This window comes from Corythoichthys intestinalis, chromosome 21, assembly GCF_030265065.1.
Source record: "Corythoichthys intestinalis isolate RoL2023-P3 chromosome 21, ASM3026506v1, whole genome shotgun sequence".
Classification (NCBI taxonomy): Eukaryota; Metazoa; Chordata; class Actinopteri; order Syngnathiformes; family Syngnathidae; genus Corythoichthys; species Corythoichthys intestinalis.
This window is the reverse complement of record NC_080415.1, coordinates 24,094,241-24,121,851: the sequence shown is the minus strand read 5'-3', so window position 1 is coordinate 24,121,851 and position 27,611 is coordinate 24,094,241. Positions and strand designations below refer to the sequence as shown.

The window sequence follows — 27,611 nt, the reverse complement described above, 5'->3', positions numbered from 1 at the left end:
CGCCAACGCCCTTTCAACAGTATAAATGTCCAGCCTCTATTGTACTTCTTCGTACTTTCTGGGTTATCACAGCTCCTGGCTGGGTCATATCGGTTTGTACCCGAGAGGTCTTGTTCATAAAGTCTTTGAAGAAAAGCAATCCATGGTTGGGGTCGTATTCATTTCTCTAATCGAGCTGTCGAGGTAACACTTGTCTTGGAGTTCAAATTTGAGCTTCCCTGACAGGTGTGGCATCATCCTCAGTTTGGAGGGTTTTTTTTTTTTTTGTGGGCGGGGCCAGGGAAGCTGAAAAAGCAACAGTAAGATCTAATTTCATTATTAAGCCTTTTTCTGTCACTTACTGTACATTTACAAAGAAGAAAAAATAAATAAAATAATGACCATGATTGAAAAATTGTGATAAGCCTTGATCGCATTTCCCCCATTTTTCGGAAACGTGCATGACAACGACCAGTCAAAGTTTGGCTTTTCCTGCTCCATATCCGCTCTAACAACAAATTGAACAAACCAGCTCTAATCAGAAGACAGCCATAAATTTGCGACTATCCTCGCACAAATGACCAGAAAAGGTAACAAAAATGTGATATTTACTTGATATGTTTATAAAAAGTTGAACCACTCTAATTTCTTAAGTTTCTTAAGTTTTCAGGACAAATTCTGTAAAACTAACAGTTAAAATACACAATAGAAAAATCAAGTTTAAAAAAAAAAATGATAATCATACTCTGACAATATAAAAGGGAAAAGTTTGGATCATTTTTTGCCAGATTGCTTTGTGTGTGAGAGAGTGTCACTGTTTGTGAGATTCTATTTCTCTCTGTGTGTTTGTGTCTCTGCGACTGTATCTGTGTGTTATTGTGTGTGTGCGTGCGCACGCTCCATTGTCTGTGGTTGTCTTGCCTGCAAACAGCTAAATAAAATGTCATAAAAAATGCTCTCGCCATCAATCACGAGCGACAAAGGTGACGCAGCGCCTCCGCGCACTTGCATCGTGGGCCTCCGTTGTGATGGAAAGAGACGGCATTAGGAGTAAGGTGGGGAAAGTGAGCGTAAGAGAGAAGTAAACAAGTTGTTGAGTGACAAAAGATGTTAGCCAGGCTGGAATTGAAGCCAGCGGGACGCCAGTGAGTAAAATAAATAAATAAATAAAAAATATTCCACCAATTTCTTGCTGTAAATTTCAAGACTTTTCTAATCTTACTACTTTTTGTTAACTCATTGGCTGCCTTTGACACCAATGGATGTCCAGTCCTTTTAGCCAGGGAGGATCTAGCAGCGATCAGTGAAAATGGTTTCGATGTCCATCAACTTCAATGGCAGTTAGTGTGTACTAATATCAAACAAAAAAAATAGCCAAAACTGGAAAAGCTTAACGCCTCATTCTAATAAAAAATACTGAATGCGCAACAGGGGAATGTATTGTATTTGTCTCCTTGGGTTCACCATTCTCATATTCTACTGTGCTATGGAATCTGTAATTATAGCTTAGGGGCAGTTTACATGGCGACTCTGCGACACGAAGACGCAATGACTGTGTTGCGGAGTGGCCTCGCGTGCATATGGTGTCGACGAAGACGAAAAATTCTAAATCCTGCCTCCAAAGTGGAAGAATTCGATTGCGGGGGATTGAGGGGGGCTACCTCCACATGAATATCAAAGAATCCCCCGGCGCGACACCACACCGATAACGTCAGCACTCACACACGTCACATCGGGCGTGTGCAGCGGTGCTACTAAACATTAAAAACAGCAAATATGGCGGAATGTCGGCTTTAATTTACTGATTTAATAATATTTTAAAATTAAATACGTCGAATGTTTCCATTTTTGTGCCTTTTTGAACAAAAGAAAAATGCCATTGCTTCGAGTGGGCGGGCATATTTTTTTCCAGGCTGAGGAACTTTGGTGGGGTCAAAGTGCAAAGTGTTTGCATTTAGTTTTATTGATTTGGGTGGATACACTGCCCTCTAGTCTGCCTCATTTTACATGGCAAAATCCAGCTACTCCCTGTTAAGACCAACATAAGCTAGGTCTTGTTTGAGCTAATGTTTTTTTTAATGCATTCATAATTTAGTTTAAAGGTATATTTAGCCAATTTTTGTGGGAATATGTGTGTGAACCATTTGTTAAGAGCATTGTTAAAAAAAATATATATGTATATATATTTTATAGCATTTTGCTTTTGCTGTGTAAGTTAGCCAATTGTTCTTTTGTTGTACATAGATCCCCCCTTTTTTTTTTTTTTTTTTACATAGATTTCTTTTTTTTTTAATACCGTTTGAGGCTCAGGTATTTTAATTTGGTTACGTTTATCTGATTAATCGACCACTAAAATAATCGATAGCTTCAGCTCCAGATCAATTACTCTGTGTTGCCACGTCACTGCAGTTGGTCACAAGTCAACATGTTGTGGAGCTCTTAAGAGTTCTACTGCGGTCAGAGAAGCACTGGAATGAACCAGTCATGGTGGCTTAAGAGGCCAGCTCCATTTAATCGCCATCGATCTGCCTCCATTAGAGAGAGGAGGGAAAAGTGCCGCATGGCGTAACACGTGGCGCGGATTGAAAAAGAAAAAAAAAGGAAATAACCACGGCCCGTGAACACATCACGTCAGTCGCGATACGATAGTGGGATGTTCCGTAGAGCCGACCACGCGGGACACGAAATCAGCGGCGCAGTTCTTCTTATCGTCGACCGGTGCCTGCCACCGATTAGCAGAGCGTCAGACGGGAATAAACCAGCCGAGACGGAGAAGATGAAAGCTTTGATGCGGGAAGCCACACCATGGAGCAGAACCTCCTCCATCTGCTGGCTTCTGCTCTACGCCGTAACTTTCTCTATTAAGTCTTTTTTCTTTTAAACGGCCCTGGTCAGATTCCCCGTGGTGAGATTAGCGTTAGGCCCGGTCACTGGGTCAGAACAGGCATGTGTCATGTTGCTGCTGATGTGGCGTTCGGGGGTAGCGGATCGTGAAACATTGACAAGAAGCAGGAAGAAGTTCACGTGTGTTCAGTGCATCTCCATAAATTAGAATATCGCATTTTATTTCAAACCAGCGAAGCGTTTATTGCGTGGATATGTTTCAAATCCATCTGTGATAGGTGAAAATCTGTGCTATAGAGAGCGTATCAATTATTTTCCCGTTGAGTTTTTCCTCTCACATTTTTCAACTCTAACGCACTAAAAGAAAAATTGTAAATATTACTTTGCACCTTTCTTCTCATTATAAAGGCTTTCGTATGAAGCACGTTGAGGAATCGTAAAGACTAAAACAAAAGGCAAAATATGGTTATTTCATGCTTTTCATCATGTAAAAAATCAAACATTGGTTGCTTGACCCAACAATAAGATTATTATTATTACATCAACTATTTTGGTTAAGTGCTGAACAAAAGTAATCACTTTTTTCATCCTGGAATTAAAAGTGTTAAACTTCTAACTAAACTAAAATGTTTTTCTCTTGTTCCCCCTCTTTGTGCTGTCAGCCCGCCTAATCAGAAGCTGAGTTTGACTTATGTGGGAGGGGGGAAAAACATGTTGATGACCCTGATATGCAGTGTCATCAATAAAAGATAATTTACAGGAGCGGAAAACACTCAGGTGACTTGAAATTCCACTCTGAGACCCCCAATTTGGCCAGCTTTCAAAATTGTCCGATATGCATGTGTGATACATCATTGGGGAGCTTAAAATCCCAATTTTCTGGGGAAGAAAAATTTTGAACGAGAGAGAATTAAAAAAAAAAAAAAAAAAATTAAACAGCAAAACCCTATCTGGAGGTAAGAGCACGCGAGAGCAGAATTACAGATGCCATGACTTTAACGAGATATTATCGTGTACTTACCTTGTTTCGATCCAAAACTCCATGTAGCATGTATCACTGAGTATCAAGACACAGCTGTGAATGGCCACAGCTGGATTTTTGGGGAATTTTATGGGTGAAACATGGTAATATAACAAGGGTCGCGATGCACAAATCGCTGACATCAAGGAGTGGTCGAGATTTTCTTTTTCATATATTTACCCTTGTAAACTTTTTTTTTTTCTTCAATTTTTCAATTTTTCTTTGTTTGGATCGATTATTTATCATCTAACATATTGGGGAAAATGCGACAGTAACAAAAAAAAATACAATTTAGAGATAGCTATGAGGTACTGTAGATATCCATGACTTTTTTACAGACGCCATTTTTGTCATTGTAATGTAATTCGTTTAAAAGTTTAAAATATGCGAGTGAATTATTTTTTTAAAGTCGTTTTTTAAATTTTTTTTTAAATTTTTTATACATTATACATCCATGAATGACTCTATGCTAAAAATGACAGACATTTTGAATAATATATAATTACCTTGTTTTCATGGCTGGGTTGAAACAAAAACGGTTGCGCGACGTCTGTAAACGGGGGTGTCCCGGGTAAAATGGGCAAATTGAAAATAGTTTGGGGGCTTAATGCACCATGAATCTGCTATGGCAGCATATAGACATGTTCTATCAAACACAACAGTTGTTTTGGCTTAAAATACAGCAGTTTCTTTTAAAGAGGAGTGCAAGAGCAGAAACTGTTTTTTCAGTCTTGTCTGTGTTTTCCGCCATATATACAGTATATATGTATATATATATATATATACAGTGATACCTCAGCTCACGAACATAATTGGTTCCCAGAAAGTGTGTGTAAGGCGAAAAGTTCGTCTTCCGAACATTTATTTCCCATAAGAAACCATTAAAATGAGAATAATCCGTTCCCAGGTCCCCATAAAACATAATTTTCTACTAAATAAGCCTTAAAACTACACAAAAATATACCTTATTTTCTTTAATGTCTTCTTAGGCTTAACACTAGCCTGTGGTGGGGTCTTTTTCGGTCCCATAATAGCAAAAGTACACTCAATATGGTCCAAAATGTCTATCAAACACAAACCACGTCCGCACTCAACTAAAGGGAGGGGACGAACTGGGACGCCGTGAGCGTGCGTCAGCTTCTCATGGCGCTGTTCGACCGCGTGGTTTGGTTCGTCCGCCGAAAACTAGTTCGTCAGCAGAGACTATATGCTGGCGAATTTAATGTTCTTGAGGCGAAAAGTTCGTGAGCTTAAGCGTTCGTGAGCTGAGGTATCACTGTATATGTATATATATATATATGTATACCATAATTTTCGCACTATAAGGCGCACCTGACTAAGCCGCCACCCACCAAATTTGGCACGAAAACAGCATTTTTTTCACAGATAAGCCGCACTGGACTATAAGCCACAGCTGTCCTCAGTGTATTAAGGAGTATTTACACAAAAAGATATTAACCGGTAACACTATTTGACAGTGGCATCATATGACTGTCATAAGACCAAATGAACCACCATGAAGCTTTGGTCCAATTGGCTTCATTTGGCCATCACTGCTCCCTTGTGGGAGACAGTCAACCTCTGCTGCCACCTGCTGTCAACACTGTCGTTGTCCAACATGCCTCCTAGATTGCATTGCAATGCTACAGATGTAAATAGCAATCAAAATTCATGTTCTGTGGTAATTATTTCTTCAATTACTGTTCCGTTTGTTTCATTAACTGCTAGTTATGGTATTTGGTAACACTTTATTTGACAGTGTTGCCATAAGACTGTCATTAGACAGTCATAATTACGACATGAAACTGTCATGAGGTTTAATTAATGCTTATAACTGACATCATTTAGTGTTATCCGGCAAATTATTTCACTTTTGAATGGATGTAAAAGAGCCACGACGGACATAAATGGGGTTAGTGACATAATTTGCTCAATGACACCTAATGACATAAGCATTCAGTATTGCCCATGATAGTGTCATGTCATAATTATGACGGTCTTATGATGCCGCTGTCAAATAAAGTGTTACCTATCAAATAATCAGGATCGGTAACAGGCTCCTGCAGAGCTTGCTGATGAGCTGATCGTTTCTTTCAGGTGTGTTAAGGGAGGGAGACATGAAAAACAAGCTGGATAGCGGCTCTCAAGGACCGGGGTTGCAGACTCCTGGCTTAGCCAAAAAAACACCTGAGAAGGCAAGATGGATATTACACATTACATGGAACATACATCAAAACTGTAAAACAGCTCGATTAATTTCAGGGCGTACGTAATTTCTTTAAAACTAAGCTTTCAAAAGATTCAACAACAACTGAGCTTAAAATGAGGATTGAATACAAACAGAGTCAAGATGTACAGTATATAGTGATCAAATAATTAGGATCGGTAACAGGCTCCTGCAGAGCTTGCTGATGAGCTGATCGTTTCATTCAGGTGTGTTAAGGGAGGGAGACATGAAAAACAAGCAGGATAGCGGCTCTCGAGGACCAGGGTTGCAGACCCATGGGCTAAGCAACGGACCATTTGTAAGGTGATCGTCATCACATGATCACATCACACGATGTTCGAAAAATAATTTGGACCAATTATGAAATACTTTGTAGGATTCGTGTTGATGTCATTCATTTTTGTTGTTTGTTTTATTGCCTTACAACTTTTATAGACAGCATGTTACCAGGTAGGTCTTTATTTTAAATTCATACATAGAAAAGTCATTAACTGTACCTGCAATGGCATTTTTCGGCCCCCAGGGGGTGCACTGCCCCGCCTACCCACCGAAGAAATTATCTCTGGAATAAGTTGTTCGTAGATTTTCGTTCTCACTTGGCTGATTTCTTAACATTTGCGTTAGATTTTACACATCTTTGCTATTATCTGCTTCAAACACGTGTGTTTATTCTAATTTACAGATGCATTCACATGCAGGTTTTCTTCTTGCAGACTCTCACTAATTTAAGGTCAAAGTTTCCTCAACCAACTGTATTCAGGAAATGAATGAATTAATGTTTTATTGCGTTAATACTGCATGGCAGCAATCCTTAGAAGAGGCATATCAGGTCAAAGTTTTCTCAATCAACTTTATCAGGAAGCCTTGACCTCCTCAACCCCTGCATTCAGCCAACTTTGACCTGATATGCGTCTTATACGGATGGCTGTCATGAAGCAATAAAATAATGATTCATCTTATAAACGTATAATCTTAGCCCCACGAAGGTCGCTGGGGTGCTGGAGCCTATCCCAGCGAACAACGGGCAGAGTACACTCTGAACTGGTTGCCAGCCAATCGCCGAGCAATAAAACAATTTCACTGAACTATATCATTCCATCTAACAGACATTCCAGGTGAACGACATAAGACTGATGCTGTATATGTAATGATTTTCTTGGCTTTGGGTGAAATCTTTGCTCTTCCAAAACCATCCCTTCTCAGGAAGCCGAACAAATACCATGGCTGTTGAGATTACCATTACATTTTTTCATAGAAAAGGCAAGGCAAGACAAATTTATTTATATAGCACAATTCAACACAAGGCAATTCAAAGTGCTTAACGTCACATGTAGATCATAAAAATCACATTAAAATCAATAGGAAGTAAAAACAAAGACATATCGAAATAGGAAATAAAATTATGCATAAAAATTGCATTTAATCACGAATAGAATTTAAAAAAATAATAATAATAATAATAATGCACAAGAGGAATGGAAAGCAAATTCATTGAAATATGTAGACAGTTATGGATATGCAGTGCTATACAAAAGCGTTTTTAGCCCTGATTTAAAGGAGCTAACAGTTTGAGCATACTTCAGACCTTCAGGTAACTTGTTCCAGAGGTGAGGAGCATAATAACTGAATGCTGCCTCACCCTGCTTGGTTCTTGTTCTTGGAACATACAGGAGACCGGTTCCAGACGACCTTAGGGAATCTAACAAATCAAGCATGTATTTTGGTCCAAGGCCATTAAGTGGTTTGTAGACGAGCAGTAGTATTTTATAGTCTATCCTTTGACTCACTGGAAGCCAGTGTGTAAGGATTTCAAAACCGGTGTAATGTGGTCCAGTTTCCTTGTATTTGTGAGGACTCTGGCTGCAGCATTCTGTACTAGCTGCAGCTTCCTGACTGATTTTTTATCAAGACCTGTAAATATACCGTTGCAATAGTCCATTCTGCTGAAAATGAATGCATGCATAAGTTTTTCCATGTCTTGTTGAGTCAGAAGCCCCTTAATACCATACCAATAATCTTAATATACCTAATACCTTAATAACGTACCGTAACCATTGCATGGTCGTCATAGGCGGAGTTTGACTTTTGAGGTAGGGGGGGGGCACAGAATGTTGATGAACCCAAAACGGTTTCAGCAATAAAATTAACTTCCAAGAATAATATAATAATACATTAAAATAAGTGTTTTTTTCTTTCCCATCATTTTTTTAGGGGAATTCTAAATCAGGCTGCTTAGGACAGTTATTCTTTTCACCAAGATTGTCATCCATTGAATATGCTACGCCCGCCGGTGTCAACAGGTGTACTGTCAAATTTTGCAACCCCATCAGAAATTGCAACTTTGTGTTATAAATGGCCGCAAATACAGCGGTTACAAAGTAAACACTACAAGCTTTCTTTAAATAAAAGAATATTTACTTACGTTTGATCATGGACTGACACGTAGAAAAGTTCTCAGACACATTTTGCCATGCTAGCTGTACACGACAACTGCACGCCGCTCTATCCCTGTGTATGTCTTCGCCGTGTAGTTAAGCATCAATTTATGTTCGTGTGGAACATGTATGTTTACGATGTTACTTAGCACCTGTGGTTAACATTGAGAATCAAATTGAATGTGAAAGAGGGCTTATTCACCGCCACAACAGCTGTGGGAGCAAAATATTATAAGGGTGCAAAATTTGTTGTACAATTAGCGTCTTTAGTGGGGCAAATTGAAACTCAGCTCACCATTTTGGCGGTGCTCTCTGGCTTTTCATGGTCCACATTTTCAATCCTTGGTTCTTGCTCAGTTGTTGTCGCTTTTGAAAGCTTAGGTTTGAAAAAATTACGTCGGCTATATCCATCTTGCCTCGTCATTCCTCAGGTGGTTTTAGCTAAGCAAAGCAAATGACCGTCTAAGGTGCTAGTTTTGTTACTTTGTGGGGTTCTTGTATAAGACAACTTACTGAAAGGTTTGACTGATAGATCTTTAGTTAGAGAACAGAAGAGAGGCATCATCAACATTAACTGTCCACTGGCAGGCTGTTTATCAGCTGTCTTGAGCTCGCTGCGTATCTCTGACCTCCGTGTGCTGTGAGGAGCAGACATTACTAATCGAACATGCAGATACGATTTGGTCATATCATTATAATCGTCACATGATCTGTTTGAAAAAGAATTTCGACCAGTTATAATTTTTATTTTGTCTATTTCATTCATTTTTGCTGTTTCTTTTGTTGCTTTACAACTTTTATAGACAATATTTCACCGAAAAATTCTTGATTTTAAAATCATATATAGGAAAGTCAATTACATGCAATGACACTTTTCTGTCACCAAGGGGGGCCTGGCCCCCCCCCGCAAAATCCGCTTATGATGGACGGTAGTTCAGATAAGGCATGAGTAAAAATATCGTTTTATCACAGTATTCCTCCCCCTATTTCAATATGGATGCATAGAGTTCTCAGAATTGATTCCCCATCTGGAGCTCGAAAAATAAACATGGCCACACTTAGGAAAATGTATGATGACTTTCTTAACTCTTTCGTAATTCTTTCACTTACGTCCATTTTAGAACATTTTGACTGTTTCTCAAGTAAAAAAAATACTCTCAATGGGCGTAAAAGCTTTGGGATTTTAACTCATTCACTGCCACTGACCCCCAAAGGCGTCCAATCCACTGAACTGGGAGGTCTGGCACCGAATGATCGCTGAGGTGACGGCCGTGAGCCGTGCTGACTCTCCGACTCTGCTCTTTCTCTTGCTCCTGCTGCCACTCCTGACGTCCTTCCAGCTCTGTGTATAAATAGCAAGCGTTCGAGGCGTTTTGAAATGAGTCCAGTTCAGCTTGTTCTGCTTGCTGCAGCGACTTCATCCATTATGGAGACACATGCGCGTAGCAACACACACCTGTACGGCAGAGAAGCGAGCACATGTTCGGCGGTTGCTCACATTAGGCTGTTATGTTTGTGCTCGGGACGGTAACATATACAGCAGAGAGCAGGGCTGCCACAAATAACTTTTTTGATAGTTGACTAAGCACGTCATTTATTGTTATGTTACTCTGAGCTTTGCAATTATTTCTGTAAATTCACATTAGAATAAAAACTGAGCATAGAAAAGTTGCACTCTGAATACTATGCAATTGTATTATACGGTAATATCTTATTTTAAATAATTACAGAGATGATCGGTCTACTTACATCGAGGACTAGTGCTGCAAGGATTGATGAACTCGAATAATTCGATTAGAAAAACATTTTTCGAATCAAAAAAATTTTTTTCGAGTACTTTTCGAGTAGATTCGAGTATTCGCTTAATTAGAGTGGCGTTGTCATGGTTTGTTTTGAAAGTGTTTGCATTTAGTTTTATTGATTCGGGTGGATTCATTGCCCTCTAGTGGCAACAGTGAATATGACATACCTCATGTAACATGGTTCAATCCAGCTGATCCCTGTTAAGACCAACATAAGATAAGTTTTTGTTTGCGTTAATACGTTTATTTTATGCTTTCGTAATTGAGTTTATAGGTATATTTAGCTGTTTTTTGTGGAAGGATGTGTTTGAATGATTTGTTAATAGTATAAAAAAAATAGCATTTTATAGCATTTAAGCAATGCATTAAATGTTCCTAAGTTTATTCGAACTAACTAGTTGATAGATTAATCGGCTAATATAATAAACAATTGCTGCAGCTCTATCAAGGACTGCAGAAATCAGAGAATATATACTGTAAATGGTGGGAAACACTAAGGTAACTTGAAGTTCTGCTCTGAAACCCCCAATTTGGCTAAATTTTAAAATTGTCCTATACAGTATGCATGTGTGATACATCATTGGAAAGCTTAAAATCTCAATTTTCTGGGGAAAGAAAAATTTTGAACAGAAGGGCATTTAAAAAAAAAACAAAAAAACGTTTAACCCCAAAACTGTAACTCGAGGTGAGAGCATGAGGAAGCATTAACAAAAACATGATGATTTAACAAGATATTATAGTGTACTTTCGTACTATCGTGTGTTTTGATCTAAAAAAGTTGTGTAGCATGTCCAACTGAGTGTCAAGACACAACTGTGAATGGCCACAGCTGGACTTTAGGGGATTTTATGGGTGAAACACGGTAATATAACAAGGGTCGCAATGCAGAAATCGCAGACATCAAGGAGTGGTCGAGATTTTCTTTTTAAATATTTACCCTTTTAAAAGTTTTTTTTTTTTTTGTTGTTTTTTAATTTTCTTTGTTTGGATCGATTATTTATCACCTAAAATATCAGGGAAAATGCGACCGTAACAAAAAACAATCAAGCGATAGTTATGAGGTAGATATCCGTGACCTGTTTGCAGACACTACTTTTTTTTTCATTTGGACGTAATTTGTTTAAAAGTTCAAAATATGCGAGTGATTAATTTTATAAAGTCGTTATTTTTTAAAAATTAAATATTATACATCAATTAATGATTATAAGCTAAAAATTATAGACATTTCAAATAATAAATATAATTATTTACCTTCTTTTTATGGCTGGGTTGAAACAAAAGCGGTTGCGCTGTGTCTGTAAACGGGGGTCTCTTGGGTAAAACTGACAAATTGAAAATAGTTCTGGGGCTTAATGCGCCATGAAACTGCTATGGCAGCATATAGACATATTGCTCTATCAAACACAACAGTTCTTTTGGCTTGAAATACAGCAGTTTATTTTAAAGAGGGGTGCAGGAGCAGAAACTGATTTTTCAGCCTTGTCTGTTTTTTCCGCCAAATATTACATTTTTACATGTTTAAATTACTTTTTAATGAAAAAGATATTAACTGATTTTACTTTTGTTGATTTTTATTTGAACTATATATAGGACCTTCTAAAAAAATTAGCATATTGTGATAAAGTTCATTATTTTCTGTTATGTACTGATAAACATTCAGATATTTTAGATTCGTTACACCCAACTGAAGTAGTTCAAGCCTTTTATTGTTTTAATATTGATGATTTTGGGCAAAAAAAAAAAGTCAAGAATAACCAAAAATCGCTATCTAAAAAAATTAGCATATCATGAAAAGGTACTCTAAAGAAGCTACTAACCTCATCATCTGAATCAACAAATTAACTCAAAACACTTGCAAAAGATTCCTGAAGCTTTTAAAAACTCCCAGCCTGGTTCATTACTCAAAACCACAATCATGGGCAACACTGCCAACCTGACTCCTGTCCAGAAGGCCATCATTGACACCCTCAAGCAAGAGGCTAAGACACAGAAAGAAATTTCTGAGTGAATAGGCTGTTCCCAGAGTGTTGTATCAAGGCACCTCAGTGGGAAGTCTGTGGGAAGGAAAAAGTGTGGCAGGAAACCACCCACAACCAGAAGAGGTAACAGCAGCCTGAGAAAGATTGTGGAGAAGGACCGATTCCAGACCTTGGGGGACCTGCAGAAACAGTGGACTGAGTCTGGAGTAGAAACATCTAGAGCCACTGTGCACAGGCGTGTGCTGGAAATGGGCTACAGGTGTCGCATTCCCCAGATCAAGCCACAGAAATTTCTGAGCGAATAGGCTGTTCCCAGAGTGCTGTATCAAGGCACTTCAGTGGGAAGTCTGTGGGAAGGAAGAGCTGAACAGCCAGAAGAGGTGACCGCACCCTGAGAAAGATTGTGGAGAAGGGCTGATTCCGGACTTTGGGGGACCTGCAGAAACAGTGAACTGAGTCTGGAGTAGAAACATCCACAGCCACCCGTGTGCTGGAAATGGGCTACAGGTGCTGCATTCCCCTGGTCAAGCCACTTTTTAACCTGAAACAGCGGCAGAAGCGCCTGACCTGGGCGACTGAGATGCAGCACTGGACTGTTGCTCAGTGGTCCAAAGTACTTTTTTCAGATGAAAGCAAATTTTCCCTGTCATTCGGAAATCAAGGTGACAGAGTTTGGAGGAAGACTGGGGAGAAAGAAATGCCAAAATACCTGAAGTCCAGTGTCAGGTACCCACAGTCAGTGATGGTCTGGGGTGCCATGTCAGCTGCTGGTGTTGGTCTACTGTGTTTTACCAAGGGCAGGGTCAATGCAGCTAGCTATCAGGAGATTTTGGAGCAACTCATGCTTCCATCTGCTGAAAAGCTTTATGAAGATGAAGATTTCATTTTTCAGTACGACCTGGCACCTGCTCACAGTGCCAAAACCACTGGTAAATGGTTTACTGACCATGGCGTTATTGTGCTCTATTGGCCTGTCAACTCTTCTGACCTGAACCCCATAGAGAATCTGTGGGATATTGTGAAGAGGAAGTTGAGAGACACCAGACCAAACACTGTGGATGAGCTTAAGGCCGCTATCGAAGCATCCTGGGCCGCCTCCATAACACCTCAGCAGTGCCCACAAGCTGATTGCCTCCATGCCACGCCGCATTGAAGCAGTAATTTCTGCAAAAGGATTCCCGACCAAGTATTGATTTATATTGATTATTATATTATTATTATTATAATTCATTGAAGGTTGACTTTTTTTGTATTAAAAACACTTTTTTGTATTGGTCAGATGAAATATGCTAATTTTTTGAGATAGGGATTTTTGTTTTTTCTTGACTTTTTTCGCCAAAATCATCAATATTAAAAAAATAAAAGGCTTGAACTACTTCAGTTGTGTGTAATGAATCTTAAAATATATGAAAGTCTCATGTTTATCAGTACATTACAGAAAATAATGAACTTTATCACAATACGCCAATTTTTTGAGAGGGACCTGTATATTTGAAATTAAATAAAAGAATAAAGTGAAATATTTCTTGTGTTTTTTTCACTTTGTTTTGAAATTAAAAAATGGGAAAAAATATGCAAAAATTCAAAAATAAAATAATCATAGAGAGTATTTTACAAACAAGAAGCTCAGATGATATGACGCAATGTCTAGACAATTAATCAACTGTGAAAATAGCTGTTGATTAAATTAATAATCAATTAGTTGCCGTTTCTTCTATTCATCGTTGCGGGCTTTTGTAGATGAGAAGGGTTTGGTGTATGCAACCTTCTCCTCCTCGTCGCCCCTTGCTTCCAAATACTCTTCTTGCCGTTCCTCCACCTCCAAATCTACATTAGCATATTTGCACTTTTATTTCAAGTGGTAAACAAGTGGCTGGCGCACCGTCTCGCTTCTCCTGCTTTGCTCGTCTCAGCGAGTTGATGATATCATTAATTATGATATTACCTCTCTTCTGTGCTGAATAGGGGCTGTTGACCATTTCTGAATACATAGAGGGCACTCATTTTTCCTGTGAGCCAAATACGCTCGGGTAAACAACATCAAATATTTAACGTTTGCGTTTCATCATCTAAATGTGCGACAAGTTGCTCATATTTCTGCTCCTGTCGTGGTGTATGCTTGTTTATCCGTGGCCCTGCTATTGACTGGCAGACAGTCCATTGTTTCTGCTGCCCTTCAGCTGCGTTGTCAACTCGAAAAGTGCATAAGCGCATTTGATAGGCACTTTGTAAGCAGCCATCAAGTGACGGGGTTTGGCCACCCCGCTCGCTCGGATGTTTTTATCAGGACCTCCAACTGTAAACTATCTAATGCGGGTGCCATGCGGTTGATGCGTTTGCAACCCCAGCGCCCGGGTCACCCGTCATCATCACGGCAGTCAAGAAGGAGCTCTCGTCGGAGGCCAGCGCGGACACTAATGTACCAGCGAGCGGCCATTTAGCTCGTTGGCTGGAGTGGATAGAAGGCCAATTACGCTGGCTTTCACAGCAGAGGCGGCAGTGGCGGCGGCAGCGTGGGTGTCAGCCAGGTCGAGTGATGCTCCATAACGTGTTCATGAGTTTCCAGCCGCCCGCGGCCCGTGAAATGGGCAGCACGAGAGGGTCGGCTCACTTTGGACCTGCTCGTGCGCTATTTTGGTTTGTGAATGATGATTCCTGCAAAGTTAAAGCAGTCAAAAAGGAGACATCATATAAAATAAAGTATGAATATTGACATATTCATGAATTTGTACACAAACTATCAAGATCACACACATAATGTATCCCATTCATTATATTTGACTTGCTACTGAGCAAACTGACCAGCCTCCTGGTGTGCGTCCAGTCATGTGTGATGCAAGTTTGGAGCGCTTGCAGCAAACCACTCTATTCTTACAGCTATGGCTTTCCTCCAGAGTGTTGCCGCCAGATCTCGGGTGCACAATGGTGGTTCGTGGCTGTGACCCGGGAGTGGTGTCGGATCAAGCGATTAACATCAGGACTCCTTTGAACTGCAAGTTTCCTGAACGAAACATGGGCTTTGGCATTTTCTGCTTCAAACTTCCGGTTTAGACAGAACGACATGAAGTGTGGTTGAAGTAAGCGGTGTGTAATCAACGTTAAAACTGCAAAATCAAACCAGAGGAACCCATGTAATCTTCAAAGATGGATTCAGCACCACGTAGATGAAGACTTTCTGTGTTGTGCGTTTGTTTTTACGACTTTGTTGATCGTTCGTGGACAAAATTCTAACAAGCTGTGCAGCCTGTGTTAACATGAGTTGTAGATTGGTACGCCGGCCACTTGAGTGACCAAAATGAGGCAAGATTACAAGTATTGGCCCGAATATGGGACGGTGGTTTTTTTGCATTGAAATAAGAATGAAAAAGTGGGGGGTGTCTTATATTCGCGGTCTAGACGTTATACACATTCACAACGCTAGATGACGCCAGATATCATTGATGTTCTGTCATGACAGAGCTCAGCTACTCTCAAGTTTAACCAGTTTGCATTTTTTATTGCAATGTTTTTCCTTATTCAGATTTGTTTCAAGACTACAGTTACAGTTAGACTTCACCTTGATGGTTAATGCAGTTATTGCAATTTTGTTGTTTTATCACAATAGATTGGTTTATTTACATTTCAAAAACCAGAAGCCATTCATTTACGAATGTGATTGCACTTTGGTTTACATATTTAAATGTTCAGATATTAAGATTTGAATGAGGCAAAATAACATGCTTTTTCTCTCAAATATATTGTTATAATCATTTGTTTCAGATCTACTGTAATTATTTTCTGTATAAAAATTAGTGTTCAAAAAGTCTTTTTTCAAACATGAGTCTTGAAAAAGAAGGGGTCGTCTTATAATCAGGGCCCTCTTATAATCGGGCCAAAACGGTATTACAGTTGCCGAATGCAGAAGGGCTGACACAGATTTTGTTGTTACAAGGAAATATTTCGTCTGTTTGGATTACAGTTATGGTATTACCAGCTCATCACACATGTACAAATAAACACAAATAGTATGTTATTCCTTTTATTGCAGATATTAATCACAATAAAACTTTTGGACAACATAATTCCATTTCTTGTCTTATTTAACACGATTGGCGCCTGAGCAATACAGGTGAATAAATCACAATTTATAAAATGATTAGAAATTAACAAAGGTGGAGCATAAATCGAGCCTTCCATCATAAAAGTAGAATGCAGGTAGTCTCGATAAATGTCCATCATCGTACAGCAAGTGTTGTTGTGCGGCACATCAAGTATCTTCCCTTGCCCAACAGCGTTTTCCACCTGTAAACGAAAGAATAAAAACAGACACTTTCATTTATGCATTTAAGGTAAGAAGCCACTTGTAGTAGATGAGTATTTGTTTTTCATTTATCTTATAACTACCGTAGATTTAGCAAAGCTAATGATGTCTCAGTTGTGATGCAAAACCCAGAATTGTAGTCCAATTAACATAATTGTGCCATCTACACGTACTGATTAGCAACAAGCTAGCAGCAGATAGCATGTGTTGCAGCCACAGCAGTACAGTAGTTGTAGTAAATAATATGAAACATCATAATTACAATTATCATTGTAATAATATCAAAGACAACAAGTCATTTCATGCGCAAGGCTTAGCTTTAGTATTTTTGGAGCACTGGACACATGAAAATGCGGGGATAGGAAGAACATGCCTACCATAACACAGTGGCAACATGGCTACATAAACACCAGGTCTTTGTGGTTGCACGGGCTTGGTTCGACAACTGCCTTCATGAACATGTTGTCCTCCCATGTCGTGATGATGGCAGATGGATGCGGTATTTCCAAATTGTGTTTTTTGAGGGATTTTGATGAGTGATGCCACTCCAGCTCCACTGTTTTTTTGGTTAGAGAAAGTGTAAAAAGGAAGTAGCGAGCAGAAATGTGGAAATAAAGCCGAAGTACCTCGGAAAGTTGTCTTAGAGTGATGGATCGTGATGTCGCAAGTACTTCCTGGTTGCAAAAACCCAAGTAAACAAACCATTCCATTTCATAGATGCCCCATGTGTCCCTTTAAAAGTGTCTCATCTTCTCTGATTTTCCACTCATGATTGACAAATTAATTTATGGCTAATGTCTTGCACATAAGTGTGAAAATGTACTGCCAGTGGAGTGAGTGGAAAATTTTTTAAATTAGATTCTCTGTCCGTTCGGTATTTCTGGCCACATAACCATAAGTGGATTTGGGGGGGCAGGGAGGGCAGGCCCCCCTGGTGGCCGAAAAGTGTCATTGCATGTAATTGACTTTCCGATATATATACTGTATATACTGTATATATGTATATAATACAAGTAAAAGCAATAAAACTGCAACAAAAATGAAATGAACAAAAAAACCCATATTTTCATAATGGGTCGAAATTATTTTTCAAGCACCTAAGAAGGTAATTTGCTTTGCATATAATTAAAAAAAAAAAAGGATATATATATATTTATTAGAGAAAAAATATTTTTTTGGTTGAAGCAACTTTTTTGGGGATTGAATGATTTAGACACAAATGTCCTAATCTTAATACGGCCCAAACACAAAAAGGATTGCTTCAATCAGAGAAAACATTTTCAATGAAATATTAAGTGTTCAAATGCAAATTTTTCAATCTCAAATATTTTTTCGCATTCAAAAACTTTTTTCTATGATTGAATTTTTTATTTATTATTATTATTTTTTTAATTGAAGTGATTTTTCTTTTTGAAAATCTATATACAGTATATAAATAGATATATATATATATATATATATTTTTTTTTTGGAAGCAACTTAGTTTTTGAATAAGAAGACAAAAATGTCCAAGCCAAAATGTGGCCCAAAAACAAATCAACATTACTTCAATCAAAAAGTTGCTTCAATCAAAAAAACGTGACATCAATCAATAAAAAAAAAAAAAAAAATCAAAGAAAAATAGATTTCACATGCATTTTTTTGAGATGTTTGAGTTTCAAATTTATTTTTTGCATTCAAGCACTTATTTATTTATTTATTTATTTTTAATTAAAGCAACGTTTTTTTTTTGATTGGAATAATAAAGACACAAATCTATCTCCAAATGGCTACGCCCAGGGGATACATTTTTTTACTGGGGTAACTACATTGACAGGACACCGGCGGGTGTACCAAATTCAATGGATGACAATCTTGGTGAAAAGTATTGCCAAATAAGCCTGATTTAGAATTCCCCTCAAGAATGATTGGAAACAAAAAACACTCATTGTCAACTTATTATTATAAATTTTCCTGTCAGTTGATTTTATTGCTGACACTGCGTTTCGGGGTCATCAACATCTTGTATATAACGGTGTTCGTGATAAGGGTTCATTGCTTTTTGTCACATATTGACAGACTCCTTTTGAAGTACTGTAGTTTTAGTTTCAAAATTACGAGATACTGTAAAAAAGAACTTTGAACCCACTTGTGACTGTAGATACTGTCAGTTATTTTTATTGACTTGAATGTCTCATACTGAACAACGGTTCAAAGTCAATTTCTGGATAACATCACTTGGAAAGACTGCTTGTCTAATCAATTTGCTTGGTTAAAACTAAAACATAAAAATTGTTGGTAATTTCCGCTGAATAAATGTCCAAATTCCACTGAATAAATGTCCATGCAGGCATTCCCTACAAATTTAAGAAAAAAAAAAAAAGCATCGCAGAGTCATAATTTCTAAACAAGCACTGTTTAATTCGCCAGGAATATTCAACCCTCTCTACGGTTATCTGGGTCACCTCAGTATTATTACAGCTATTTTCCCTGTAAACGTGGCAGCAAAGGAAAGAAAAAAAAAAGGGGCTAGCCTTCCCAAATGAAGATGAAGTCATGATGATGATGGCCTCCAGCATCTGCTCGGAGACGCCAGGAATTGTGACAAACTTTACAAGTGCCGCGGGCTAAAAATCTGTTCATCCACCCACACAATATTTCCCAAAACATCACACATCTGAAATCTTTTTTTCTGATTAGAATCTAGACCACGACCGATCTGACTGACGGGTAATCAATCCTGTAAATATAAAACGAGTTATCTGTGACCATAATGTCATAAAACGGACTATCAAAAAGGGCTATTTGCAATAGAAGCTACTTCCTGCATGTTCACGTGCTGTTGTTCTGCCCCCTAAACTGGCATGTCACCTGTTTACTGCTTCACTGAAGCCAAAAATCAGCAACATGTTGCACTTTTCTTTCTGGAAAAAGGAAAACTGAAGTGAAAGATATCATTCTGTTAAGTCAGTACTTCTCAAATGGTGGGGCGCGCCCCCCCAGGGGGGCGCAGAGCGATGCCAGGGGGGGCGCGAGTGACCTCGGGGAACATGCTTTTATTTTAAAAAATTTTTTTTGCCGTACTAAAATAAAGTGTACTTGCACATCCACTCCGTGGGTGGCAGTGGCGCTCTCATTTTCAAAGTGCGTGCAGTATTTTTGAAGTAAGCAAGAGCACACGGAAGAGACTCATGCAGAGCTGGACTCACGCAAAGACCCACTGTCTTCTTCGGTTCTCACGTGTCCGGCCGAGAAGTGCCGTTTTCGGCTTGGGATCGTCACGACCACCGCCCTCACCTACGGTTCTACCTCAGCCGCCGAGAATGCGCTTTTTTCGGGCCGTTTGCCTTTGACTTTTAATATAGTGGGAAATGAGGAAAGACCACTGTTTACTGAGTCTAAAAATGATTATAGCGGAGAAGCCAAATCAGTTAAGACGCCACTTAAAGACATTCGACCTCAATCTCATTGATAAGCCGCTTGATTGTTTTTCAGCGAAAATGTGCCGAATATTGCCAATTGTCACAATCGTCCCGCTTTGTCAGTGTTATATCAGTAAACCAGTGAGCACTGTGGTGAATCAGCGAAAATAAAAACTTTCCTTCTGTCCAAAGACTTTTTTTCCCCCCTTCTATTCAGTTTTGTTTTTCGGTCAAATTTTTTGGCACGTTGTCCTGAAGAGTAAATGTTTCTAATCAATTTGAATTTGTTATTATTTACTGATTTTATTACATTTTATTTTTCAGTATCAAATGGTCAAAAATGTACCTTGAGTGTATTTTTACAGTTTGGATGTGACTTTTTTTTTTCTTTTCTGTCACAAGCAACACAATGTTAAAAAAGTTATACTTTATTATAAGTTGATCTATGTTACTTTTTTTCTTTAATAGAAAAAAAAGGACACAATGTTAGGCTGAGGCGTACTTATAATAGTAATATAGACGAATGATACTATTTACAGTGGTGGCAGAGAGTTGGGGGGGGCGCGAAACATTTACGTCTTCCTTGGGGGGGCGTAACAGAAAATAATTGAGAAGCACTGTGTTAAGTATACCTGTATTTAGATTCAGGATCAACACCCATGCTGATATTAAAAGTATTAATTATTAATAAATTTAAAAAAATTATTCACAAATAAAACACTACACTCTTATTGGCTGTTGTCACTCAAGTTTGATGTGGGCACCATGGTTGCCTGTTTGTTGGTGCATCTGCCTCATTGTCAGGAGATCATGGTTCGAGTCGAGAAACAATTCTGTGGAGTTTTAAGTTTGTGTTTTCGTTTCGCGTCCCTCATCACATAAACATGTAAACATGTTACCAATAAATTGTCCTAGGTTGGTAATGTTTGTTTGCAAATGCAGTGACATTAACTTGGAACCAGTTAATTGATTCCAGATGATGTAGATGCCAATTAATGCGTTAAAGATGTTGCATGTCGTGCGTTTAAGCTCATTTTGATTACCGTAATTTCCCGAATATAACGCGCACTCCCCCCCCCCCCCCCCCCCCCCAAAATCAACTTGTAAAATCATGGTGCGCATTATAAATGGGTACATTGATGGATACAGAAATATATATATATATATTATATATACACAGTATATAAACCGATTTTTTTTTTTTCAATTGACACGGCCAAGTTGTGTTGAAGAAACGTATGTGGCGATCCGTTGCCGACCGTTACGGTACGTGACGTCACCATTTTGTTTCGGTAATACTTCACTCTGATTGGCCGAATGATTTCGTCTGTGTTAAATTGTTTTTTTCACTCTTCATAAAGCACAGAATTTAGTTTCTTGAACTCATTTGAGTCAACGTTTATTGTAGCTCCGCAACTCGGACCATAACAAACGTAACAACACAGACTTCCTGTGTGTGTCCGTCAACTATATCTGTCCCTCGGGAAACAAACCCAAATAACAATAGTTCCTATTGTTACTGTCGTGTCGACAGCGACGACCCCTCTCAGATTTCCGACTTACGTTCTCACTTTCATTTTATCGTATCAATCCATGGAAGAAACATTTATTCATCATGATGAAACGAGCAAGTTATACAGCAGCCTTTAAAAGAAAAGTCACATCTGTTTTGTTTTCTCCTAGATTCTGGTAAGTTGGAGAAGTTGTCAAATCATATTATTACCATAAATATTGTCAGCTTATGGTAATGTTTTGAACTACCAATATGCTCTGCTTGTGCTGTGTTTCACCAGTCAGTAAAATGACATTTCTGTATCTGTACACAAGCTCTGTTTTCTTGTATTCTTCTATTTATTGTTGCTAAAATTAGGATGCGCGTTATAAACGGGTACAATAATTTCCCCTAGATTTTACAAGTAAATTTGGGGTGCGCATTATCCACTCGTGCGCCTTATATTCGGGAAATTACGGTAGTTAAAAGTACTATACGATATTCATATGTACTATATATACAGTATATACACAGTGAGGAGCAGAGTATTTGCACCCCTTGTGATTTAGCAAGTTCACCCTCTTAGAAAACAGGTAGAGGTCTGAAATTTCAATCATGGATTCATGTCCACTTATAGAGATATAATCTTAAAAAAAAAAAAAAAAAAAATCCGGAAAATCTTGTAGGATTTTTCAATAATTTATTTGTAATTTACTGGGGTTCATAAGTATTTGTACCCCTGAGAATCAGCTATAAAGCTCTGTGTACTCATCGGGGCATTGGTGAAACATGCATGGAGTAAAACAGAACATTAAATCAACTCTAAGGGGCTGTTTACATGGTTATGCTCTGATAATACGACACATTTCATGTTTACATTTACATGTTTCCGTCTTGGTCAGTTTTACTACACAACATGGCTGTCATCACTTTACAGTAGGTCTTTTATTTGTGGCTGCAGGTCATAATTTAAGATTATAAAACATACTTAACGATTAATAACCGTTATACCCATGTACGGGAAAGTAGAGTTATAAAACTTTAAAGTTTTAATTGTCAAAATATCCCCCCCAAAAAAGAACACAAACAAAATGTCAGGTATCAAAACCCAGCCCTTTTCAGACAAGACAAGTGATCAGATACTGTCATGTCAACTGAAGTACTTAAAGTGCTTGTGACACGAAAAAGCATGTTTATTTCATAATACACGCGGTATTTTATGCTCCTGAATGATATGGACCGCTTGGATGTGTGTGGAAGCGATCGCTATATTTATTTAGTTTTTTGAATCCCGCGCCAGGAAAATGAGTGACTTCCGGCTTCGGTCTCGCATTGAGGAGGAGGGCGCTGTGACGTGTACGGTAGAAGACGTCCTCTTCACGCTACAGTGTACTGTTGTGTATGAGGACGAAGGATTCAGCTGATTTTGCGGATTAATACTTTTATTTTTTGCATCACGCCAGCCAAACGGCTGCAGAAAAATCATTCTGTATGCGGGAGAGGCGTATGCGCCTTTTTGGAGTTTCAAAAGGTTCCCATTCACCGTGGATATTTACTGTGGGACCATTGGACTTACAAGGAAGTGAGTAAACATCTTGTTTTGTATTATGTCAAATACGAATACAGTGATTACAAAGTAAACACTATAAAATTCCTTTAAATAAAGGACTACTTACGTTTGATCATTGATAGGCATGTAAAAAGCTATCCTCACGCTCATTAGCAGTTAGCTGTTAGCACGGTAGCTGCACAACAATTCCAGCCACCCTCCTCCAGGGAACGAACTGTAAATTGCTCTCCGCCGGGCGGTTTGCCGATCCACAAAGAAACTCGACAACCGGGTCGTCATGTCAAATAATTCGGCTAGTTATGTGTGATTTTCCACTTCGAAGACTTTGAAACATCCCTCGGTTCGGGTTAGCATGTCGGCTAGCTGTCACTCCTTCTGGTCTGTTTACATTCTCCGAAGCCGGGGAAGGGAAATGACATATGTCCGATTTAGGTGTCATAAAATATCGTTCGGGAGGTGTGACAGTAAAGGTAAAGTCGACTGTTTTGACCATTATGGAGTAATTTTGCCATGTCGTCTTGAATAAATGGATTTTTATTATTTTATTTTCCATTTTGCACAAGTTATTTGTCATGACCATGGCATTTATTTAGCAATTGGGGAGAGTACTTGGGTAAAAAGAATATCCTGTAAAAATATTGAAGTAAAGAGACAGAAACAATGACATTTTGCCGCTCTCTTCGTCGCGTTTTCCTCATTGTGAATAGTTCCCCCTCGACGGGCTGACTGGTCCTTCTCAAGCCATTTATATAGCTATTGGGGAAAAATACTTGGATAAAAAGAATATCCTGTAAAAATATTGGGAGTAGAGAGACTGAAACAATGACATTTTGCAGCTCTCTTCGTCTCGTTTTCCTCGTTCTGAACAATTCCCCCTCAATGGGCTGAATAGTAAAACCGATGAGCCTAGTCTACCGCTGACGTCATCCACCTGTTGGGGACGCTAAAGCCCTATAATTGTAGGCGTGGCTAACCGGCAGATTAAAAGACTAATTTCTCGTCATCTGCGCTTTGCTAAATTGTTGTATATAGTCGAATCGTCTCAAAATATGATTCTAATTCACATAATAATGCCATTTAAGACTTTTTTTCTGGTGTCGTATGCTCTTTAAGCCCTGCACTAGCAATGTTACACAAGTAATGAACTTGTAAAACTATAATAATATTACTTTTTTCAGTAACGAGTAGTTGTAAGGCATTACTCTCTGAAAATAGTAATATTATTACAGTAACGTCTTACTTTGTAATGCATTACACAAGGGAAAAACTGAGAATGAAACCAAACCAAAACATGCTAAGCAAACACACGCCCTGACACACACATGCATTTCTGCAAAAAGGGGGTGGAACGATGTACTTGGCAGTTCAAATAGCAGTGCCAGTCACACTAAAGTTTTTTCAGAGAGTGAACATGAGAAGCTTTAAGCCTGTTACTGTGTCTTCACAAGAACGTAAGTCCATTTTAAATATGTATTTCTTGCAATTATGACAGAGGACTTGTAATATCCTTTATGTGGTTAAAATAAAAAATCAAAAGCATTAAACACTTATTACAGGAAAAAAAACACAAAAAATAATAATAACTAGAAAGCTTGACCCAAATGTCAAATTTTTCTAACCGTCCACAGCATCAGGACCATGGCAACAAATGCAGAAGAGGATCTCACTTGTTCGACCTGTTTGGAAGTAAAGAAAGATCCTGTCACACTGCAATGTAAGCACAGCTTTTGCCGTGCGTGTTTGGAGAAGTGGTGGAACGAGGAAAAAGGACAGCAAACATGTCCACTCTGCAGGAAGAAGTGTCACTCCATGGATGATCTGTTTAACTTTTCACAACCCTCAGTACAGTCAGAGGCCATCTGTAAGTTGCACAAGGAGAAAATGGAACTCTTCTGTCTCGACCACCACGAGTCTTTGTGTGACATCTGCAAGGATGCTGAAATCCACTCTGGCCACAAGTTTTGTCCCCTCGATGAAGCTGCAAAAAATCATGGCGAGAAACTGCAGGAAGCACTGCAGAATGTGAAGGAAAAACTGAAAGATTACATTGAGATCAGAGACAACTGCAAAGACCAGTCAGGTTATATAAAGTTCCAAAAGGAACAGACTGAAAGCAAGATTAAGAAGAATTTTGAGGAACTGCATCGCTTTCTGCATGATGAGGAGGGGGCCAGATTGTCTGCTCTCGGGAAAGAAGAGCAGAAGAAGAATCAGATGATAAATGAGAACATTGAGGCTCTCAACAGATACATTGCCACTCTCTCAGAAAACATCAGAACCACAGAGGAGGAACTGACATCTACACCCTTTTACTTCATGAAGAACCACCTGGTTGCAATGAACAGAATCCAACAATTACCCGAAAAACCCAAGCTTCACCGAGGAACTCTGCTGGATGAAGCCAAACACGTGGGAAACCTCAAATTCAACGTGTGGGAACGAATGGCGGACACAGTGTCATACAGTCCTGTGATTCTGGACCCCAAGACGGCCTGTCCAGCACTCAGGCTTTCTGAAGATCTGACCCGTTTGAGTGTGAAGGTAGGAGAGCAGCAGTATCAGAAGAATCCAGAGAAGTTAAAGTACAGGAACACTGTTCTAGGTTCTGATTTAGACAGAGGAACACAAATCTGGGATGTTGAGGTTGGAGACAACACCGATTGGGAATTGGGAGTGCTAGGAGAGACTTTGGGGGGACGTACATCATTAAAATGGGGCATTGGGTTTCGTGATGATGAATACAAAATGTTTTCACCACAAGACAAACCCTGGACCGAGAAGGTCCAAGTGAAACTAAAGAGAATCCGTATTCATATGGACTGGAACAAAAGAAGTCTTTCATTGTCTGAATCTCTCAGCAACATTCACATACGCACAGTATCCATGAGCACCTCAACTTGGAAATTGTTTTATTCATGTAGTTTAACAAAAGTGTATCCTTACTTCTTCACTACAGATACAAGTCCTTTAAAGATAATACCACGCAAACCTTGTGTAACGGTATAGGGGAAACCTCTTATCTGGGGAAATAAATGTGTTTTGAGTACAGCCCTGCAGCACTAGACATTGCCACTGGGGGCTAAGTTTAAAAGAGAGCCTCATTCTAAACCCACGACGCTGCCAAAATACCACTATCTACTTGTGATTTATTTATTTATTTATTTTTTAGCAATGTTCACAGTTACTTGGAACTAAGGTTGTTCCGATCATGTTTTTTTGCTCCCGAACCAATCCCTATCTTTTTAGTTTGAGTATCTGTCGATCCCGATATTTCCCGATCTGATTGCTTTCTTTTGCTCCCGATTCAATTCCCATCATTCCCGATAATTTTTCCCGATCATATACATTTTGGCAATGCATTAAGAAAAAAATGAATAAAACTCGGACGAATATATACATTCAACATACAGTACATAAGTACTGTATTTGTTTATTATGACAATAAATCCTCAAGTTGGCATTTACATTATTACCTTCTTTCTGTGAGAGGGATCCACGGATAGAAAGACTTGTGACTTTGTATATTGTGACTAAATATTGCCATCTAGTGTATTTGTTGAGCTTTCAGTAAATGATACTGCAACCATGCCCCAATGCATGATGGGAAGTGGAACCATGATGGGAAGTAAAACCATGACTGTGTGGTGCTACCAATGGATATATCTTCTCTGCTTTGGGGAATAATTTAAGGTGTTAAGACAATGATCAATTGTCACCTTGCTTCCCCACATTGCTTCCCATGAAATTTCTAATCATAGGGAGAGGGATTGCAAGATTTTGGCCAATTGAATAAAGGCTCCAAAGGCTACCAAAATTCACTCTACTCATTTTGCGCTGCCTTTTATCTCTCTATATAGGTAAATCGGTTTCATTACAGATTGAGCGCGACAATGAGTGAGAGGGTCGTACAGCGCATATATGTTAATGGCGTTAAAAATTTTATCGTGACACATTTTTTTAATAAATTATTTGCCGCCGTTATCGGGATAGTGTTGATAACCCTACCTTAAGGATAAACTAGAGACTCTGGATGAGTGTAACGTATTTTGTCTGTAACGTTAAATTTAATGAGAAAATGATTTAATTAATATATATATATATATATATATATATATATATATATATATATATATATATATAAAAAAGACATGGCCGATATTTTTTTGCCGATTCCGATACTTTGAAAATGACGTGATCGGACCCGCATCGATCGGGACATCTCTACTTGGAACCAATCAGAAGTGCAACCGAGTCACCGCGTTTTCACTTATTTGTATATTTAAATCTAACATATTTTAAAACTTGATCACAGTGTAGCTTTGTGATTAAGTGAGGAATGCAATGCACCTGCCCCATTGCCATGTATAGAGTTCACCTCTGCCAAAGAAAAACATGGCGGTCAACACTGAAAAGTGTTATAGTATATATTTATGTATCTTATGCATCTTTAATTTTTTTTAAAACCTGTCCTGTTTAGCTGCTTAGACATACCACATGGGAGTTTGAGTGCGGTGTGGAACCCAGTATTATGTGAATCACATGTACACTGCTGGCCAAAAGT

The 27,611-nt window shown here is 38.7% G+C and overlaps 2 protein-coding genes across 4 annotated transcripts in view; both read left to right on the top strand.

Moving 5' to 3' along the window:
* LOC130909991 (glutamate receptor ionotropic, delta-1-like) overlaps positions 1-27,611 on the top strand; it is a 261,884-nt gene that overhangs the window by 102,887 nt on the left and 131,386 nt on the right. The window lies entirely within an intron of this gene.
* Positions 24,175-26,477, top strand: LOC130909992 (E3 ubiquitin-protein ligase TRIM39-like). Its single transcript, XM_057826987.1, has one exon. The coding sequence runs from the start codon at positions 24,689-24,691 to the stop codon at positions 26,054-26,056; it is 1,368 nt and encodes a 455-aa protein (XP_057682970.1). The 5' UTR covers positions 24,175-24,688; the 3' UTR covers positions 26,057-26,477.